Genomic DNA, 15,609 nt, shown 5'->3' with positions numbered 1-15,609 from the left:
CAGAAATGCTCTGTTTTAATGTAGCAATGTTTTAGTAGACAGGAATTGTGCAGGATATGAGGACAGAAGGATACCACTATTAAATCAGCACAAAACAAAAAGTGAAATTAAGCACCAATTATGTAAGTACAGCTGGTCAGGCCGCCTTAGAGTTCTCGTAATTATTTTGTTTTACTTTCCATCGACAAGAAAAACGACTTCACTTTTAGAAAGAGAACCTCAATCTTGGACAATCTTCGAGGTGGTCTATTTTAATTAAAAGTTCGGTACCTTTTTAGACCTGAACACGACAAATATTAATTAGTTTTCCTTTGTATATTGTCATCGACAGCGGTCAATAATCGATGAAAGCAGTCCAAAAATAATCACTCAAACTTCGTATGACTACACTTTCAGAAGGCCAAACAAACAGAGCAGCGTTTGCTCCTTTAAAAAAAAAAACAAGAAAAAAATAACCTGTGTCAGATTGAGAAAGCTCGATAAAACTTTTAATGTCGACAATGTTGAACCCAACGATGAATGGGAACAGTCATTAATACAGTCATCGCGCGGCTACAATCCTACAGCGGCAAACATCGGTCAAACCGTCGCTTACAGCCTGATCTTTTTTCCATCGATGGATGGAAAATCTTCATCGGAATAATCGTCTACAAGACGAAAACCATGAGAAAACCTATCAACTTTTTAATCGTAAACTGAACATGGCCATGTCCGATCTTGCTTTTTACGATTTTCCTGTTACCGTGGAGTCTAACAGAGTTGAACGTCGGCTCCTGGCTGATCAGTGGTCCTCTTGGCCAAGCCTTACGTAAGCTGGCTCTCTTCTTACAAGATATCTCCCTTACTGTGTCTACTCAGAGCCTGGTTCTGATAGCAGTGGATCGATTTGGTGCTGTGCCGCGACTATCGCGGGCTTTCATATCAATGACATATAACGTAACTTTAAAATCATTAAAGTGAATTTGGCCGGGTAGTTTGTAAAACCTTCAAGAACAAGTAACTCCAGCTCCCCCTCATAAATCGTTGAGCTAAAAAAAACGCAAGCGGGAAAAACGGACGCGTGATAAAAGTGTGACGGGAGCCTTGGGGGACAGTTTTGCGCGTGCATTTTTCGCTAAGGCCTTTTTTCGTTTCAGGCTTGACTATGTTTGAGGCTTTAGCTAATGCAAGACTGCCCACCTAGATTAACCAGTGCTACTTGCGGGCCAGTTGACTAGATATTGTAAATATGACAAACGGAAAGATAAAGTCTGTGTAAAGCAGTTCCTTGCCAGTTCAGCTAGTATTTGTACTCGCATAAAAAACCTCGAACACCCACTGCACGAAACTTCTTGAGGGGTTATAATCGTGAGTTGCCTAAAAACGGTGTGATTTACCAGCATTTCTTCAACCATTGCACAGCGATTTATTTTTTAAAATGATGCACTTGGACAATAACAGGGCATCATATGAACGGACAAGTGGTCAATTTCACGTATGAAAATATAGCAAACACTTTCAACCACTTACTAATGCAAATATCCCTGGATTCTATTACTGATTTTTATGCGTCGCCTCTTTACGAGCCAGAGTTCCTTCAATAAATTGCAAACAGTTAAGTCATTGTTTGTTTAATACAATTTTTGCACGAGAACCGTTTTCTATTACAACTAATAACTGATGATATAAAGTCCTTTCTGTCATCTTACATGTTGTACTATAATTGTCGTAGCTTATGTCACTCATGTTTTGGGCAAGCCAGAATAAAGGTTATTCAGCTTGAACTAATGATACTTATTATCGAATACGTTTATCCCACAACACAGCTGAACACTTTAATTGAAGCTCTTCGATCGACAACCTGAAAGTTCAAAAGACGCCGTGGATAATCTCAGACCAAAAGGATCCTCCTATTGAATCAATACACGGCGTGACATTGCACCAATTACGCAAGTGCAGATGGTCAGACCACCTTTAAGTTCTCGTGATTAATGTTTCTATTTTCATTTCGACGAAAAAATGACTTCCCTTTTAGAAAGAGGGCCTTTAATATTGGACAATCTCCAAGGTGGTCTATTTTAATTAAAAGTAACCTTATTTTCGTATGACCTTGAAATGATACCTTTTAGGCCTGAACACGACAAATAGCTAATAGTTTTCCTTTGTACAGCGTCATCGTCAGCGGTCAATAGTCCAGCAAACAGCAAACAGTCCAAATATTACCACAAAAACTTTCAGAAAGCAAAACAGAAAGAGAAACCAAGCAAAAAATATCCTGTGTAAGACTGAGAAATAACTCAATAACAGACTTTCCTATCTAATGGCGACAATGTTAAACACAACGATGAATGGGACACAGTCATCGAGCTGCTACAATCCTACAGCAGCAAACATCGGACAAACCTTCGCTTACTGCCTCATCTTTGTTGTCTCGATGGCTGGAAACATCTTCATCGGAATAATTGTCTACAAGACGAAAACCATGAGAAAACCCATCAATTTTCTAATCGTAAACATGGCCATGTCCGATTTGTTGTTTCCGATTTTCCTGATCCCTGAGAAAATAACAGCGTTGTACGTCGAATCATGGCTGATCAGTGGTCCTCTTGGCCAGGCCTTATGTAAGGTGGTTCCTTACTTAGGCAATTTGTCCTTTACTGTGTCTATTCAGAGCTTGGTTCTGATAGCAGTGGATCGATTTGGTGCTGTGGTATTTCCCCTCCGTTCCCCACTCATCAGTTCAAAGCTGTGCCCGTTCTTCATTCTCGCCACTTGGATCGTCGCGATGGTTGGCCAATCTCCTTATCTCTTTGCCTTAAAACTTGTTGAATATCAAGGAGGACTAATGTGTGTACCGCAGTCAGTGGAATGAAGTCTTTGGAGACTCCTTGTCTTTCGCAAACTACATGCTAGCAATGTTTGTTGTAGCCGTTTTCACTCCTTTTGTGTTGATAGCCATACTATATATTATAATCTATTTTAAGCTGAAGTCACAGACGATCCCAGGCGAGCAATCAGTCGACGCTGGACAGCAACGCGTGAAAAGGTAACGAAATGTGCTGAAGATGACCATTGCTATTGTGTTAGGCTTTGCAGTTTGCTGGCTTCCCTTCAGTATCAGCTGCAGGTGGATTCTGTTCCTCTTTGTACCGGACATACGGTCTTGTGGCTTCCAATACTTCTGGTTTTTCGCCTATTTTATGACCCTAGCAAATTGCGGTATAAATCCTTTCATTTGTTTTCTTTTCAGTGGAAATTATCGCCAAAGTCTCAGGAATCTTTTTAGATGCTTTTGACCACTCCATGAGTAATCAGTATCAGAATTGATACTAGGTCAAACGGCCAAAAGACAAATGATCGAGGAATGAATTTTCAGATGCTAGCAGCCGATAAACTAACCCAAAACACAAAATATGATTATGATCTAAATGATCAGAAACTAAAGGTGAACGAGGTAGAGAAAAGCCCTTCAATTGTTCCGTTTCGGTAAAAAACATTTACATCTACAGATATACAAAGGAGGTCTCGGTCGACCTAAACTTGTGAATAATACTTATTTAAAACTGCTTTGCAGTACGATTCAATGCACACTTAACAATACTTTACACTGAACGGTTTTAACTGTTCCTTGTGCGATTTTCGCACATGATATTATTTAGTGTAGAAGGGAACTCGAATACTCTGTTTAAATCACCTTTCGTAACCTGGGGAGCACGCCTTCTGCGTTTTCCTTTGCAAGCAACCCCGCAAAGGAAACTATAGTAAGCAGTCCTTGAAAGACTTTTAGTTGCATAACTATTCTATTTAATCTTCTGCTCATTTCGTCCGACTATCGCGGACTTTGTCAAGGACTGTATCAATGACATGAATGAAATTTATAAAACCTTCAAGAACAAGTAGATCAAGCTCCCCTCATAAATCTTAGAGCAAAAAAGGAAAAGAAGGCAAGCGGGGAAAAACGGACGCGTGAATAAAGTGTAGCGGGAGCCTGGGGGAAGGCAATTTTGTGCGGTTTTGTGTGGTTTTTCTTCCGCCGTGCAAACAATTTTGTTTATTCTATCATCAATTCCTTCGTGGTAAAAACGGAACCCACAAAATTGACCTGGCACCAAATGCGTGGCTTCACAGCTCAGTTGGTAGTGCGTCGCACCGGTATCGCTGTGGTCACGGGTTGGAATCCAGCGACCCCAAATGCCCTGCATTTTTCTCAGGCTTCTTTTCTCCAGTTGTGTAAATTAGTGGACCCATGCACGGTAATGATAGTGACATGCTTGTTACTCTCCGCCGTGCAAACAACTTCATTTATATTCTGTCATCTAAGGTCTTTTTCGTTTTTCGCTCGACTATGTTTGTGAGTATAGCGGTTCCTCGTATTCTACTAGTATTTGCACTCACATAAGAAACCTCGAACAACCACTGCATAAAACATCTTGATGCGTTATAACTAGTAGTAATCAGAGATTAGGGGAGTGCGTTCGACCTATAGGTAAAATATAGACCCATGGTTAGCAGGAAGTGGCAAAAAACCAACATGGTCGGCCTACTAGTAGTATGCCTTATGTCAAAGTTAATTACTATGCTTATACCTCACTAAACGCGAGGAGGATAAGTGTGAGAAAGATTGTGTTACGAAATATTATGTACACAAAATTAATTATTTATTTCACTTGACTTGTTATCGTTTGGCACTAAACTTGAACTTGAACTTCCATAAACTTCTGGAAATAGTTTCACTTCGATTTAAAATTCCAGACATAAGTCAAACAGTAAGCTTAATCCACTACACACATATTACAGTCACTATACAACAATTTCCTCGTCAAGACGTCTAGTGTTTCTAGGAATAATGATATTTAGTATAATTTCCGGAGGTGAATTCAATTCTGATTGGTCGAGAAGCTCGGACTATGTCGCAATATTCACCGCGCTAGGCGGTGAATATTGCATCTGAAGGTTTGGCTACTAAGCCATGCCACGTTTGCCATCCAGGCTAGTGAACATGGCGGCATTTGCTGAATGAAAATTTCTCTCATTTAAAAGAAATCTTTCCAAGTCCTGGATATTTGAAACATTGGGAATTTTGCAAATTAACTACCAAGGCTTTTGGACCGAACATATTCTCAAGAGATGGTTTTCAAGGCTTTGAATTCATCGTAAACATGGAGGTTTTGGAGATAGCAGCGGCCATGTACTCAGTCAGATCGACTGGCAAAACATTATTTAGTTCTCTTCTCACTGGAGCTAGTAATTTCGAGAGGATTCACACAATTGCTCAGAAGTCACCATCGATTTAACAAAGATACTAGATATCCATCTTTTTCGTACAGTGTTTGTTTTGTTCCGTTTTATTGCTAAAACTTGAGTGTAAATTATGATTTCAATCGATTAATTAAACTGGTTTACACTATGTAAGCGAGCACTTGTGTTTGTTGTTTTCTTGTTTTCTATTGTTAATTATCTTGCAGTTTTTGATATTCACCTCTGAAATTAAAATTATACTAAAACAATTATTCGCCTCAGGCTCAGTGATTATTGTTGAATAAACCCCTCGACTTCGTCTCGGGGATTATTCAACAATAATCACTTCGCCTTCGGCGAATAATTGTTAAATATCGCAAAATAAAACAATTCTGATTCGTATTATACCCACTCTCGATGCATTTAATTCTAACAATTTGTAGTTTTGTGCAACGAACATATAATTACAAGAAAATACGTTGGTTTACCTACGAACGAACTCCGTACGAAACTACGCATCAATTTACTCGATTTCCACTCTTTTTATGATGTTCGGTGGCTGAAGACAACTCTGCTACCTTGGACGATAACCCTCTAATGTTCTGCATGAAATTTTTGGCAAAATTACAATTTTGGCCACACGTTTTTAACCCTTTTTACAAGCAAAATAATGTTTCTAAGCTACGTTTGGGACGCCATCTTGTTTTGCATGAAATCGAGGCCATCTGTGGCTACCAGTTTCCCGGCCGAGATTTGCCCCTGCAAAAATTAATCGGGGCGGGACTTCGGGGCGGCCAATCTGGAGTCCATACACCTGCTCGCGCATTACCGCTCGATTCATTCCGCATAACAGTACACAGGCATACCAACTCAAAAGACACAGGACGCAAAAACAAAATTAGGCTTGCGCTCTCCTTCGTCGAACGCAATTAACAATTATTCACCGAGGTGGAGGTGAATAGTGGTGGATATTCACATTCACCGACACTGAGGTGAATAATTGTTTTAGTATATACCACACAAGTTGAATAACTAGCGGACCAAAACGTCACTTTCGGTAAACAAAGCGACGGGCAAAGGCAGTTTGTTTCTCTTTAGCTGCTCGGAGGTGAATAGTACTTTGCTAATCACCTCCGAGTTAACCAATCAGCGCCCGCGAAAAGCACTATTCACTTGTGTGGTATATACTAAGCGGTGTGATTCGCCAGCTTAGCCAGCTCTCTCCGTCGTCAACCACTAAGACTTTTTAAATAAGGCGTTTTGAAAATAAGAGGGCATCCTATGAACGAACAAGAGGTCCATTTCACTAATGTAAACAAAGGAAACACCTTCAATCCTTGCTTCATGCAAATATCCCTGCATTCTATTATTGGTATCATGCGTCGCCTTTTTTCGGGCCAGAGTTACTTTAATAAGCAAATCGTTATTTGTTGAATACGATGTCGGCGCGAGAAGCGTGTGTTTACAAAACTAATGACTGATGATATAAAGTATTTCTGTCATTCAACATGTTGTAACATAATTGCGTATTTTAGGTCACTCATAATTTGGGGAAGCCAGAGTAAAGGTTATTTAGCTTAAACCAATTCAACAAAAAGTCAGATTTCTAGATAAGACAGTATGCCTTCCACTGACCCTTAATGGGTTTTTTTTCCGCAGGAAATGGAGGAGTTAATAAGCTTTGCGTAGAACCGAGAAATACAGGTGCAGAAAATTTATCTAGGTGATAAGTAATTGATTTGTTTATTAAGCCTGCCAAATTTATTATTTCACACTTTTTCAAAATAGAAAAAAATAATAATAGGTCACCGTTTTAGCAATTCAGCAATAGAACAGGGTGCGATATAATTAGAACATGTTATTGGCTCCTAAAACTCAAGATCAAATGGTGGCGTTTTCACATCGACTGAGAGTTCGCTTACAACTGTTCTCAAGTAATGTACCTTCGTTGCCCCACAAACTCTGTCAATCATAAACCAAAATAGCGGCTTTTTTGGTTTTCAATATATTTAATAGGGCATTTGCCAATCCAGAAGGTTTTAATTGAAAATGGTCTAATTTAATGTAGCAATGCTTTGTAGATAGAATATTCGCATTTTGAAGTGAAGTGCTCGCTAAATATCACAACATTTTTGGGCACCGCCTCCTCACTTGCTAAATATATTGCATGATACTTATTGAGAAGTTCCCATATGTTATAGTACATATTTTCGCTTAGTGTTCGGAAACGACTAATAAAGCTTTTCATGGCACAACAAAGCTGGACACTTTAATTGAAGCTCTTCGATCGACAAATGTTTACGCGTGAACAGCGCGCGAACAACAAACGAGCTAAAACCCAGCATGGCTTGATTTGTTTATCGAACAGACACAAACGCGCGCGGGATGTGATTGGCTTTGCGAACACGCAAACGTAATTCAGCGAAACAAAGTGATTTTTCCTCAGCTTTGAGCGATAAAAACTGAGCTGCGACATGCCAGACTGGAGGGAAAACAATTTAGAGGGTATTTTAAAATTTGGTGCAGCCATAGGCGTACGAGGCGGGGGCGCGAGGGGGATGCCCGGGCAAAACGCTAAGAATTCGGGTAACAAGCCTAGAGAAAAATAAAAAAAAAACAGACAATTATCAACATTACAATCAAAACGAATTATATCAACAGAAAAAGTATTGGAAATATACCGAGCTTTGTGGTTCAAAAGTCCAAATTTCTCATTTATCTGCTTTTGTTTCCTCTCGCACACTGCTATAATCATTTTCGATTTTTCTCGCAAATTTTGCATGATTCAGTTGCAATCAGCTTTTCCATAGCTTATACGTTTGCGCACAGTGGTGCCAGTTTAAGACCTTGAAACAAAGCTGCGATACGGTTACAAATGCAATGAAGCTAATGCTTTTGACTCGAATGAGCTCAAAACTTTCAACAATATGTTTCAACCCATTCATCCCTGGATGTTTCACACATTTTAAATAAATTTAATTTCAAGTGGGGAAAAAATGATTTGCCTCCCAAAAATACTTTTATTTTTGCTGAACTAAAGTGAATAAATAAAATATTTCCGAAGAAAAAGGATTCAGTGCATTGACATCTTCGGGCAACTCCGGCCACGAGATTAATTAAAGAACTATCGTTTCCTTTAAGCAAGCAGGCAAGGTTTGTACACAGCTGTTTGAACGCACGTTCTGTTTTTCATTTCGTATGCCTGTTTATTCGGCTTTCAACCCATGCCATTTTTTCGGGCAATTAGGTCTCCGCCCCCCCTTCCCCCCCTCCAGGTCCGAAGGTGCCCGTACGCCTATGGGTGCAGCATACCCGATGCAAAAAATATCAGATTCTGAAAGACTATGCAGCAAGTGGAAGTTTTGCTGTCAGTCTTCATGAAAACCGCGTAAGTTACATTACCGCTCGATCAATCTGCGAAAAATTTGTAGCTACTGGCGACTGTCAACCTGGGGCAAGAGGGAGGCCAGTTTCTAAGATGCAACCTTTTGTGGCAACCTACATAGGCCTGGAGGCTATGTTTTTCGCGAATCCTTTTTTATACCTGGAAGAAATGAAAGACAGACTAATGAATGTTTTGTCGCGCAAAGACATATCTCTCGTCAAAATGCCCACCTATTCCCGGGGGGGGGGGGAGTGGTCCCCAAAAAAGTTTTGTACGGGGAGGCTCCGCCTTGAGCTCTTACCCCTTACCCTTTTATATACCATTTTGACAGAAATTGTACCCCTTTTGTATACATTTTAATGAAAAAAGGTACCCCTTTCATATACCTGAAAGACATGGTATATGATTTAGAACATGACGTTTTCTTGTCATTTTCATGTAGCGCTTAATAAATTGAAATAATACAGTCATAAATTGCATCTATTCGGAATATTTTAATTAAAGGCCCTTTTAAGGACGTTCACGCTAATTGTTTATGCGCATCCTTACTGCGCACGTAATTCATGTCGCAACGTCACGCCACGTCATGCATCGAGCGCGCGCGCTGAAGAAATTTTCTAAGCACATATAGGGCTGGTAGTCGTCGCGTTAACTTTGCTTGAAATTAACTCTCTTAGATGCTCGGTGACCCCCACATTTTTTTTAAACGGACCACTTTTGTTGACGATTATCAACGTTTTGCGAAAAAGTGAAAAAAATCTATCGATTAAAAGTTCGATTTTTTTTGTCCCACGTACGTTCGAATGCCTCTTTATGAGCTTTTCGTTTTGCTGTACGACGGTTTCAAATACCGCTTTCAGGGTTAAGTCTTACAAAAGGTTGGCAACACTAGAATTTTTTTTACGTAACAGACCCACTTCTACAAGATATGACTAAGATCATTTGCTTCTCTTTTTTCATCTTCGATATTTTTAACTATAAATCCTGTAAACCATGTTGAATTGCGTGCGCCAATTTTTCAGAATCAGGGTAGTTTTCCACACGCTTTATTTCTGAAACGAAGTCGGTGACCCCCACATTTTTTGCATTTCTGACACAAGTAACTTATTATCTGACTGGTGTAAAAATTAAAAAAAAACTATCGACTAGAAAATTTTCGCGCGAACGTCCTTAAAAACCTTAATGACAGATTTCCATACCCTTTCGTATACCTAAACTTCTGAAATCCCTACCCTTTTATATACCTGAAGCCTGAAAAAGGTACCCCTTTCGGGCGAAGCTTCCCCGTATAGGCCATTATAGGGAGTACCCCCCCGGGGGGGCACCTATTCCTTTTACTAAAACAATAGGCTCGATTTCTAGCTGTTTTAGGAGTCGGGCTGAAATTCCCTCTACCAGAGCAAGTAATGTTCATGCAGACTGCTGAAAATTCTGCACTCTGATAAATGCGGACTGCATGCAATCCTGCAAACTTGCAATTCACGTTCGAAATTCGGTTAGCCTCAAAACATTCTGGCTACCCTGTTTAAGGTTAACTGTCAATAATGTTAATATAAACATGATACAGATGATATATACCATTACGTATATAATGCAATTTTCAGTGTCTTCAGTCTACTGCAAAAGTCAGACACCAAAATTATTCATGAAACAAGTGATTGATTTCTCTAGGGCACCATCTGCCTGGAGAGTGGTACATATTCACTTAACTTTGCTTGCTGCAAGGAATGCGGTAAGAAAGAACCACTTAAAATTACAGAGAAGTCAAGTCAGGAAGATGACAATGGAGAAGAACTGGTAACCTGTAAACGTAAGTGTTTAATAAAAATAGCCTTAGCTAGAGAGCTGTTTGGCATAATGTAAACCCTGTCAGTTGCAATATTTGTCTAATAAAAGTGTGTTCACTTCTGTATATCTTCAGTTGCGTGAGCAAAACTTGGCAAATGCTAGGGTAACTACAAATCGTAGTCTCTGAGCTATCATGGGGTAAAAAAGGTCAAGTCTTCATTCGATTCTAGTGCCCAATCAGGAGAATTTTACTCCCACTGGATGTAAATGCATGGTTCCAGAAAATGTCTATACTTCCTTTACAAAATGGATTGAAAATTCCTGGGGGTGGGACCAAAAATTCATGAAACTTATAAAATTATTGGAATTTCCAGAAAGGGTAGGTGGGGGGGGGGGGGGTGGGGGTGTTAAGAAAACTTTCTTCTGTGGGGGAGGTATGGATAATTTATGGAACTGCAAATGTGTGGTTTTACATTATACCATCCCATGGCATTTCATTGGAAATTTTAAGGGAGAGGGGGTTCTTGAGAGTGAAATATTTTTAAAGAAAGCATGAAGCCAAAATGTAATTTCCTTCCATGGTGGGGGTATGGATATTTTTTGGAATAACACATTACCCCCAGACCAGTATAAAATTCACTGTACTCATTTATACGTCTGGCTGGATAAAGAAAGGTATCGTCAGAGAGAAGTGTCTAGTATGCCCAAGAATATAAAGGACGAAGGATAAGCCGAATAAGTTCATTGTGTCCAACAATTCAGACAACAAATGAGGATCTTGATAAATTGATTGTTATATTTCGGTAAAAGCTATACCATCATCAGACTAATAAAATTAACATACAAGCTAGATCTTAAATACTGTGAGTGAGGAGACGGAAACAATAAGTTTACTCAGGAGAATAGATAGAGTTCTCTGCTGGATTTTAGTCCATTGTTCAGGGAAGGTGCTAGGCGTTTGATATAATAAGCCTCTTTGTATAGAAGAAGATTCCAGTTGTGATCACAGTCTAATACCGTTGTATTATCACAGACAACATGGGTGAAATATTCTTTGTCATTACTGATAGAAGGTGGAGCAAATTAAAATTATCCGGTAAATTACGCAAATCACGAATGAAAAGTAAATGGTTACACGTTCGCAGGTGTTTGTAAATTGCGCCCAAGAATACAACACAATGATCTTGGCTATCAAGGCAATAACGATAATTTCACTTTACCTTCCACATCTTATCCAGGGGGCGTAGGAACAGAAATATTCCTAGTTCAATAAAAAATTCTTAAAATTTTCTTGCATTCTTTAAATCATTTTTAACATTCATATTTTTTGGTGATAAATTTAGAAAGAAAGTAAATTTAAGCTCAGGAAAAAAAAATGAGGAAGATGTTATGTTCATGTCATGATCATGGGACAAAGAAAAAAAAACCTGAGTCCCTGATGGAAATCGAGGCCATGACCTCCTAAACACTAAGCCGGCATGTGTCACATATGGAACTAGTAAATGGTCTTGTTAACCATAAGTCTCTCCATAGCTTAGCATATATTGCGCTTCTGGGGCTTGGGAGGTCATGGGTTCAATTGCCATTGTGGAGTCAGAGTTTTTTGTTCCATGCTCGTGACAAGATGAACATTACATCTTTCTCACATTAGATTGTCTAAAAAAATAAGTAATGTCTCTGCAGATGTCTGTCCTAGCTGTGATCACCTTGTGACAGAGCATGAGTACACATTTAGAGTTGAAGGACAGTACCAGGTAATAGTTACTCTTCTTGGATATTTTCTGATTGAAATCAGAAAAGGAATCTTTTTATAAAGTGACTGAAGCTATGTCTTATGAAATATCAGTGGTTAGGAATTATGACGGCTAAACCCTCTAAGTTTATATTTTTCATTAGTGGCCATATGGCCACCTACTGCACAAGTTTGGTCACCAATGAAAAATTGTAGTCGCTAAATTAACTCAGTGGTGCATTCAATCCTTCTTCTCAATTTTAGTCGCCAGACTTGCAACTCTGGTTCCAATTTTTCTAGCTCCAAAATTTTAGTCGCCATGGCTACTAAAATGGTCTTAACTTGAACGGTTGCAGCTATCTCCCAGTTGGTTTTCATATTCATGAGTGTCTTCATGTGCACATGGTCATTAGCCCTAGATAAGCAACTGAGAAAAGTGAGAAACTCTAACAGGGGAGACCACTTGCAGGCTAGCTGCAGCAGTTGTTACAATAATGTAATAAATAAGTGTGGCTTTTGTAATGTTTTTGTTTTGTTGCAGGGATACATGATGACTTGTCTTTTATGTGGCACAGCAGCCGACTCTGTTAGCATTCTACCTGAAAACCCAGCTAACAACACGAACAATTTCTTCTGACTCAGGGAAGAAGTCTTAAATCATAAGCCTTATGACTAGACTGTGCAGTGAATCAGGCCATCAGAATCTCAGTCTTAAGCTGCGTTCATATTTAACCCGAAACATGTTTAGAATAAACATGTTTCAACGGAACATGTTTCACCTAAACATGCTTGTTATTGCATTGTTCACATTAGGTGTTAGTTTCAAACACGTTTCATGCCTGGTGTGTAATTTATGCGGCTTCACGGTTTTTGCATAAATCTTCACCGTAAAAATATAGCTCGAAATTACAATAAAAGTTCCATTAAATCTTTGTCTTTGTCTATTTTTAAACCCTTCGATGAAGCAGGGCTTTCAAGCGTTTAGCAAGAAGACAGTATTGTCCAAATTTGCGCTATCAGTCGGTAGCAGAAGATTTTTATTTTGTGAAGTTTGTTTTTTAATTGCAATGCTGCAATGCTGCGCGCTTGTAGCCGCCGTCGTAAACTTTAGTGGCGATATTTTGCCTAATATTCTGCTTTCTATCCGTCACCGATAATTCATATTGTATCGCTTTATTAGCCCATATTTTAAATAAACATTTGGTCTCATAGAAAGCCCAAATTTGAAGCTTTTGGGCACTTGCCTCCTCACCGCATGTCCGCCATTTTTAACTTGTTTAGTCTGATCATGATTGAAACTACCTCGTGAGGTAGTTTCAATCATGATCAGACTAATCATGTTTCAATTATGATTCGCGCAATGCACTGCCTGATGTGAACACTTTTCACAGCGAAACATGTTTCATTCGTGATCAGACTAATCATGTTTCGGCCTAATGTGAACGCAGCTTTAGTTGCCATATTTTTAAAAACACAATAATTATTAAGAAAAAGAAAAACATTTGCCAGTTTGGTGTAAATCAGAGTCAGACATGTTCTAGCCCAAGGCTTGTACAAAACTTTAAAAAGTCATCAAATTTCAATGCAATGAGCTTTTAATTGATAAGTACCAGTGTGGTGGCTGGCTAGAAGATTTATAAGTCAATAGCCTTAGGAAAGATGTATTTTCCTGTAAAGAAGTAACAGGACTTACATGTTAAGATCTGAAAGATTTTAATTTCTCACTCCCCCCATCATTTACCAGTTTTTACAATGATGTATAAGGTAACAGGGCTGTCATATGAAAAGTAGGTACTCATAATAAATTATACAAAATTATACTGTAGCTTCCCTATCTAAGCTGAACTACATAAAGGTGTTATTTTTTTGTTTTTTTACAAAGTCAAACTATGACAACCGTACTCCCAGGGTCTCTCTCTCCCTGCAGAACAAGGTTGAAACTATGAAATGCCCAATTCCCACTACGAGACAGCTCTCGATAACATGTGCTATTTGACCTGTTCAGTTAGTTATTTCATTTCAAAAACTATTAATTTTAGTTGCTATGAAAACATTAAGCATGTGTACTTTGTTACAGTTGCCAATTTAGTGCATTGTTTACAGTGTCAAGTGTATTACTTTTTACATTAAGTGTGTAACTTCTTATCACTTACTACACATAAAATAATGTTACAGTTTCATCTATGATTGATCATTAAATGATTTCTTTTAACATTCAGTGTTCTGTAGTTATACCATAAGCCAGACTAAGTGTCATTAATATTCTATACTATTATACCTTAAATTTATTAAAGTACCACATAAATGCAAACATAAGCCCAGCTGGTTTTTGCTTAGTTGTGTCAAACAAAAACTCTCTACTCTTCTCTAAAGGCAGATAGAACACTTCTATTCTCTCTCCTTCGTGAAGATTTCCTCCACCCTTGCTCACACACATCTCATCTGTAACTTCAGCAAAGAAAAAGGTCTGCAGAGCACCAGTACTTCCTACTCCCCCACGGAATGACACAACTTCTTGAAGGTTTTTCTCGGGGACATCATAGCCACATTCTTCAAGGATTTCTTGTTTCATTAAGCTTGTCAGGCTTGTGTTTTTATCGATTATTCCAGCGCAGAGTTCGTAAGTAACTCCTTCACTGAAAGGAGCAGTAATAGGGAGTGATGAGTCTTCGGCTGCCATGGAAACAGCACTGCCGTCAGTTGAGACTTTCTTGTGAAGATTTCTGTTAATGTGCATGTAAACAGCTGAAAGGGAAAAATATTATCTAGCTAAATACTTCCACACCAATGATATAATATAACAGAGATTGTGCCGCACGTACCTGTGGACAACCATTATTATACATGTACATGTATGTCTAGCTTTGCGAGCCCAAGATAAATCAAATCCTCTACTGTGAACTGGTATGTTGTGGTGTATAATAATCTTTGGTTTAAAGTTTTTAAAATCAGTTTGATTAATATTTTTCATTGTCTAAACTTCATTATCATAATCTAAATGGGGTTTAAAAAACAAACTAATTTCAAAAGTTTTAAACCAATTTAGATAAACTTGAACCACAACAGCCAACTTGAGCAGGCAAGTTGGGGTTGGTGCTATCTTCTCTTCATGGGATTGTCCTCCGTGTCTCCCAGCAAAATAGTCTTCTTTATGCCCTGTAATTTAATCCTTTGTTGACATTATTGATTTGTTGGCTGGATATGTTGGCCTTGTTCTGTTTTTGGCTGATTATGGACCTTGATTGCATTGATGTCCATAAGTTGACACAAAAAAGGACTTGGTCAATATCCAGCCATCTTTACCCGAAACAGAAGATAATTAGAACTCAGTTCTGTTGAATGCCTAGGCTGGAACCTGGACTACTCACTCCAGAGTCCAGTGCACCCCAGGGTGGGTACTTGACGTGAGTGTAGGTATAGGGGTGCCACTGGGGGGTTAAGACCCTGACCCTGTTTAGGACAATAAAAACTTAAAAATTATGCCTAC

General features: G+C 38.9%; 2 protein-coding genes and 2 pseudogenes across 2 annotated transcripts in view; 3 read left to right on the top strand and 1 right to left on the bottom strand.

Moving 5' to 3' along the window:
• Nucleotides 1-15,609, top strand: part of LOC144635160 (uncharacterized) — a 335,656-nt gene that overhangs the window by 50,493 nt on the left and 269,554 nt on the right. The gene's annotated exons all lie outside the window — the stretch shown is intronic.
• Nucleotides 2,300-3,275, top strand: LOC144635704 (orexin receptor type 2-like; annotated as a pseudogene).
• Nucleotides 5,139-12,830, top strand: LOC144635602 (protein Churchill-like). The gene is made up of 4 exons (XM_078494692.1): nt 5,139-5,174; nt 10,274-10,412; nt 12,074-12,144; nt 12,664-12,830. Exons 1-4 carry the CDS (start codon nt 5,139-5,141, stop codon nt 12,757-12,759), a joined length of 342 nt encoding a protein of 113 aa, XP_078350818.1. The 3' UTR covers nt 12,760-12,830.
• LOC144634846 (uridine diphosphate glucose pyrophosphatase NUDT14 pseudogene) lies at nt 13,819-15,559 on the bottom strand (annotated as a pseudogene).

Source organism: Oculina patagonica, chromosome 13, assembly GCF_052425735.1.
Source record: "Oculina patagonica isolate OP01 chromosome 13, crgOcupat, whole genome shotgun sequence".
NCBI lineage: Eukaryota > Metazoa > Cnidaria > Anthozoa > Scleractinia > Oculinidae > Oculina > Oculina patagonica.
Note: the sequence above shows the minus strand (reverse complement) of the source record. Positions and strands in the feature narration are given on the sequence as shown.

What these genes read in the sequence shown, in the direction of transcription:
- LOC144635602 (XM_078494692.1), top strand. Translation starts at nt 5,139, where the DNA reads ATGGAGGTTTTGGAGATAGCAGCGGCCATGTACTCA. An exon ending in AGAACTGGTAACCTGTAAAC is followed by an intron (nt 10,413 to 12,073) that starts GTAAGTGTTTAA and finishes ATGTCTCTGCAG; the next exon opens with ATGTCTGTCCTAGCTGTGAT. An exon ending in GAGTTGAAGGACAGTACCAG is followed by an intron (nt 12,145 to 12,663) that starts GTAATAGTTACT and finishes GTTTTGTTGCAG; the next exon opens with GGATACATGATGACTTGTCT.